The 6,000-nt window shown below is 48.1% G+C and overlaps 1 protein-coding gene across 1 annotated transcript in view; it reads left to right on the top strand.

The window, feature by feature from the left end:
• The window catches only part of LOC146233599 (R3H domain-containing protein 1-like), a 44,677-nt gene that overhangs the window by 19,149 nt on the left and 19,528 nt on the right, over window positions 1-6,000 (top strand). The window contains 7 exon segments of the mRNA XM_084688603.1: window positions 530-565; window positions 961-1,137; window positions 3,635-3,764; window positions 3,884-3,962; window positions 4,208-4,267; window positions 4,527-4,667; window positions 5,104-5,212. Coding sequence (XP_084544729.1) covers window positions 530-565; window positions 961-1,137; window positions 3,635-3,764; window positions 3,884-3,962; window positions 4,208-4,267; window positions 4,527-4,667; window positions 5,104-5,212 — 732 coding nt within the window.

Below are 6,000 nucleotides of genomic sequence, written 5' to 3'. Positions count from 1 at the left end.
CTGTTAGCCTGCAGCGTTACAGCTGACATGCTCCACTCTCCGTTACCTGTTAGCCTGCAGCGTTACAGCTGACACGCTCCACTCTCCGTTACCTGTTAGCCTGCAGCGTTACAGCTGACATGCTCCACTCTCCGTTACCTGTTAGCCTGCAGCGTTACAGCTGACATGCTCCACTCTCCGTTACCTGTTAGCCTGCAGCGTTACAGCTGACATGTGGAGGCCGGACACGCAGGGCAGTGGAACATTGGCTTCAAGCCCCCAACAGGTTTTGCAAAAACCCACCAAAGGTTTGGTTCACGGAAGAAAAAATATATCAAAATAAAAGATAAAACGGCAGTTTTTTTTGTTTTGTTTTTTTATGTTGAAACGAACGATTCGTAGAGCCCCCTTTTTCCTCCTTTGTGTCATTCCACTCCTGATCGTCCCGGTCATTCATTGCCCCGGTTGTCACCCTGTGTGCCCACACCAAGCGCTCCACTCCCTTTAAACATGGGTGTTGATTCATTTTGTCTCGTTGCCCACCATCCAGCGGGAGTCGTCGGGATCAGCAGGGAGGAGACCCAAGGTACTGTGGCCAGAGGCATGTCTAACCGTGCTCGCCTGTCTTGTGAACGCGGCCCGCTTTGGAGTTTGTTTTTTTTATCCGAGGATGATTCATGAATTATTTAGTTTCAGTTATCAATAGCAAAACAAGTTTGTGTGGGAAATTTCTTCCATATTTTTTTTCCTCTCTGGTATTCTTGTGTGTGTTCTTGGTGCACGTTGTTTTGGGTTGTTCCTCTAACTGTAATACTAATGCATCCATACAGACAGTTATTTAACCAATAACCTCAACAGGCCAAGTTGACCAAACTGACAATGTGCATGGTCGATATTTGAACTGCACCTACGCCCTCACGTTAAGAAGTGAAGTATGGTGTGGGTGGCTTGAACTTGTTTCATGGTTTTCTTTTTCCATAGCGCTTGGTGTGTGTGTGGGGTACCATCGGTCTGTCCCATCCTGACTCTCTTCTTCACCCTCACCCCTCCTTCCCCCCCTCCCAGTCTAACTCAAAGTTAAAGTTAGTTCGGAGCCTGGCTGTTTGCGAAGAGTCTTCTTCTCCCCCTCCCACTACTGATCTGCCTGGAGAACACCAGGTAACCCCTCTCCCCTTGTAGGGATGTTCACCACCCCACCACCTCCCCTCTCTGCCTGCAGGGATGTTCACCACCCCACCACCTCCCCTCTCTGCCTGCAGGGATGTTCACCACCCCACCACCTCCCCTCTCCCCTTGCAGGGATGTTCACCACCCCACCACCTCCCCTCTCTGCCTGCAGGGATGTTCACCACCCCACCACCTCCCCTCTCTGCCTGCAGGGATGTTCACCACCCCACCACCTCCCCTCTCCCCTTGCAGGGATGTTTACCACCCCACCACCTCCCCTCTCTGCCTGCAGGGATGTTCACCACCCCACCACCTCCCCTCTCTGCCTGCAGGGATGTTCACCACCCCACCACCTCCCCTCTCCCCTTGCAGAGATGTTCACCACCCCACCACCTCCCCTCTCTGCCTGCAGGGATGTTCACCACCCCACCACCTCCCCTCTCTGCCTGCAGGGATGTTCACCACCCCACCACCTCCCCTCTCTGCCTGCAGGGATGTTCACCACCCCACCACCTCCCCTCTCTGCCTGCAGGGATGTTCACCACCTCCCCTCTCCCCTTGCAGGGATGTTCACCACCCCACCACCTCCCCTCTCTGCCTGCAGGGATGTTCACCACCCCACCCCCTCCCCTCTCTGCCTGCAGGGATGTTCACCACCCCACCACCTCCCCTCTCCCCTTGCAGGGATGTTCACCACCCCACCACCTCCCCTCTCCCCTTGTAGGGATGTTCACCACCCCACCACCTCCCCTTGCAGGGATGTTCACCACCCCCTACTTCTCCAGCACATTGGCTGCTGTCCAGTAGACAACCATCTCATGCATATTTATGTCTCCCGGGGTGCAAGTCCTCCGATACTGAAGCATGCATAACCCCTCCCTGTCTTCTGCTGGAGCCGTCCACTCATACACAGCCTCCAGAATACATGTTGGTCTTTTTTTCAGGCCGTGTCAAGGCTTCAGATATTCCCTTAGTTGTTTTAACGTGTTTTAACTCCCGTCACTTCATTTTTGGTTGAATACCTTTTTGACTGTCGATGCTCCTGCTTTGATTCACTAAACACAATTTGTGATTAATCTGTTATTTAGTTCCAGCTAAAGTGTAGCTCCTTAAGTATTTGCGAAACATGAAATCCAAGAACGCTTGAACAAAACAAAAAAGGTACAAAGAGATTAATCTATTGAGATAAGTCGTTAAAATCCTCCTGGAAAATGTAATTGAAGCCAAGGCTCCATTAAATACCTTGTGCTTTTGTGAAATGGTAGTCAGAGCTTTTAATTCTACCCCTTCTGATGGAGAGAATAGTCTCGTTTTTTGTTCAGACGGTTTACCGTTGAAACCTCAATCAAGAGAGGAGACTGACTGAGGGAATTAAACAAACGAAGAAAAAAAAAAAATTCTCGCCCTGCCTGAGAGAATAGGCAGGGTGTAGCTCTCTCCATCAGACAGATTTATGTCCTTGGAACGGATAAATTAGATTTCCATTCTAGAAGTTCAGTGCTTTTTTTTCTTTTTCTCTTCCTATCTCTTTATTCACCCACCCTCCCTCCCCGCTTCGCTTCCACCCCCCTTTCTGCAGCACTAAAGCTCAGCTCGCAGCCTGCCACTCTCCCAGCCTGGTTCCTCCAGACCAGAGCGTTCTTCATATGTAAACACTCCAGCTTTCCGTCACAGAGAGAGAAGTAGCAGGGAGCATAACCCCCTCCCCCTCTGCGTCATGTCGAGTGCTTGTTCTACTTTGCTCTACTTTTGTATCGAGTCTGAAAGGAGAAATCGAGGGCTTTTCTGCCCCAAATTCACAATCAAAGGGAAATGCTGGGAGGGAGAAGTTGCCTGGTCCAGAGACACACCGCAGGGGGTTAACGTTCCAGGCCAGAGGGGACCGAAAGCTTTGCTCTGGCAGCCGCTTCATACACACTGCTTTTCCCAGGCCTTCTACCGAGTGCAGCTACTAATAACCTGAGGCACCATTTTTTTTTTTTTTTGAACGCCAAAGCTAGAATTCACTTCGGGCCTCCCCTCCTATTTTAAGGTAGGGCGAGTCAAGGTCAGATCTCGGCTGCTTACGCACCAGATATAGGTATAAGCCCCACGGCAGTGGGATTATTGCAGTCGTTTTCTATAACTCGGCTTTAATGGGTTTTCTCCTCCCTTTGGTCTAAATTCATAGTTGATACTGTTAGTCTTTCTCACTCTCACTTTACCCAAGCTGAGCGGAAGCCTTAATGACTAAACTATGAAACTGTGTGGCAAGAGAATCACTGGCTCTTCAGCGGTGTCTGACAGTAGTTGAGGTTCTTTGTCGGAGTTCAAACAGCCGTGAGTGTGAATTTAAACTTGTGTTCGTAGTCTGCGCACAATGTGACCTCTTTGATTATCCCTCGACAAACAAAACATCTGATTCATAGGTTGGATGTGAAACTTAGCTACTGATTCATGAGATTAAAAACTACACCAGGTATAACGAAAGAACAACTTTGTTTTCCAGGAAGAAATTCAAATCCAGCTGTCCCAGCCGTACGACAAAGAGGAATCCTCTCCGCCTGTCAGAGATGAGGAGAAGAGTGTAGAGAGGCTGGAAAAAACTGAAAGGATGCCAAGGAAGATGTTATCCAGAGGTATGTTGCGTTCCGTATGTCTCCACTCTCGTTAACGCAACTTAATTAAGTAAAACAACTTCCACCGCAGTTTTTCAGAGTTGTTTTTGTTTCAAAACCCTTTCCTCTCCCTCCCTCAGATTCCAGTCAGGAATACACCGACTCCACAGGGATTGACCTCCACGAGTTCTTAGTTAACACGCTGAAAAACAACCCCAGGTGTGTAGCCCTGCCAGTCATTTCAAGCTCCTTTGTGCGCCGTGACGAGCACAGCTGTCGTTTGTTTGGACTGACGATCGTGCAAACCACTCGCTCGCCAAAAGGTTACCTCGGAACACTTGTCGTCTTCATCAGTCGATTACTAATTACTGTGTCTGTCGTACCCAGCGGTAATGAGATGAGTGCTGGAACAACTCCACTCCAGACGCAGACTAATTCTTCCGTTTCCCGTCTCTTCCTCAAAGGGACAGAATGATGCTGCTGAAGCTGGAACAGGACATTCTCGACTTCATCAGTAACAACGAGTGAGTCTCTGCAGTCCCTCCCGCCTCACATTCCCTGCCAACACAATAAGCTGTATTCTTATCATTTGTAATAAAGCCATGCATAATTTGGTACGAAGTCGTGGTTCCTCAAGGGCCCTGGGGGAGAGCTAATGAGATTTGACTCGGGGCTATGTCGGGGCGGTGCTGGCTGGAACAAGTGTTTCTAATTGTCCCTCCGTCATCCCGTCTGAATTATTGATCGTCTCTCTGGTGTTTTTTTTTTTTCCGGCTCCACCAGAAGCCAGAAGAGGAAGTTCCCCCCGATGACCTCCTACCACAGGATGCTGCTGCATCGAGTCGCCGCATACTTCGGCCTCGAACACAACGTTGACCAAACGGGGAAATCGGTTGTTATCAACAAAACAAGCAACACAAGGATGTGAGTCATCGCTCTCTCCCTCTCTCTCTTTCTCTCCCTCTCTCTGCATCTCTCCGTCTGGAACTTGCACGTAACACACACACACTTTCTCTCGCTCTCTGCCACATCCAAGAATTCAATTTCTCAGCTCTGGTCTAATTCAGATGGCTTAGGCTGCAGAAATTACTGTCTCCGTATCTTCTGCAGAGGCAAAACAGATTTTCCCTTTGCCGTACTTGCCGTACTCTGAAATGAGTTTTGGGTGGGAGGAAACGTAATTATCTGCGGTTTTCAATATTGCAGGAATGGTGGGGAAACGATGAGGTTGTGTTTATGAGGTGAAAAGGGAGATGGTGTAAACATCTCAGGTTTTTTTCTGGGAACGTTGCAACAACAGCACTTTTTCACTGCGCCCCATTCCCACTCCATCTATCCCCACCCCTCCATCTCTCCTCAGACCCGATCAGAAGTTTTCGGAACACATCAAAGACGACAAAGGCGAGGACTTCCAGAAGCGGTATATTCTCAAAAGGGACAACTCCACCTCTGACAAAGATGACAACATGGTGTGTGTTTGTTTGATGTCAGAGGGTCACATCCTGAACCACTGAGACAAGGGGGGGGAGGAGGGGTGGTAATTAGCCTTAGCAATTCCAAGCTGTAGTTTATGGTGAATGAAACTTCATAAGGGAGTGAGACCAGTTATCAAAAAGTATTAGTGCTGTCAAACGATTAAAATATTTAATCGCGATTAATCGCATTAATGTCATAGTTAACTCGCGATTAATCACAATTAATCGCACATTTTTATCTATTCTAAATGTCCCTGATTTCTTTTTGTCCCATTCTTTTTTCAAATTTTAATTCTCTTATCACCATGGAAAAGTGGTTCGGATTGCTTTGTGCAAATATTTTTTTATTGAAAACAACATTGCAATCGCCTGGCTTTGACGAGGGGGCGGAGAATTCGCATCAGCTGTGTGCCATCAAGTGGTATTTCAGACTGGACGTGCTGCGATGATAGCTCAGTTTACAACGACAAAACACACAGATCGCTGGTCTTGTCAATAGAACCATTTGGCAACTTTTTTAAAGTAAACTTTCCATTAAGAATCTTATTGGCATCCATTTCGGCATCTCGCGCTCGTCATCCACTCAAAACGTAACGTTAGCCTACTACCAGAGAATGTCTAATATCCATAAACGGGCTCTGCTACTACTCTTTAGCCAGCTCGCAAGCCAAACGAGTGTTTGGCGTGCCTGTTGTTTTGTTTCCGGTCTAGCTAGATCCGGTGTGGTGTTGTAGTTTTTCTAACGTCGGTAGTTGTTGCAACAGCATGTAAAAAAAAACTAC

This window comes from Hypomesus nipponensis, chromosome 23 (genome assembly GCF_054491055.1).
Source record: "Hypomesus nipponensis isolate SF chromosome 23, ASM5449105v1, whole genome shotgun sequence".
Taxonomy (NCBI): domain Eukaryota; kingdom Metazoa; phylum Chordata; class Actinopteri; order Osmeriformes; family Osmeridae; genus Hypomesus; species Hypomesus nipponensis.
The sequence above is the reverse complement of the archived record's forward strand: the minus strand, read 5'-3'. Positions and strand labels throughout refer to the sequence as shown.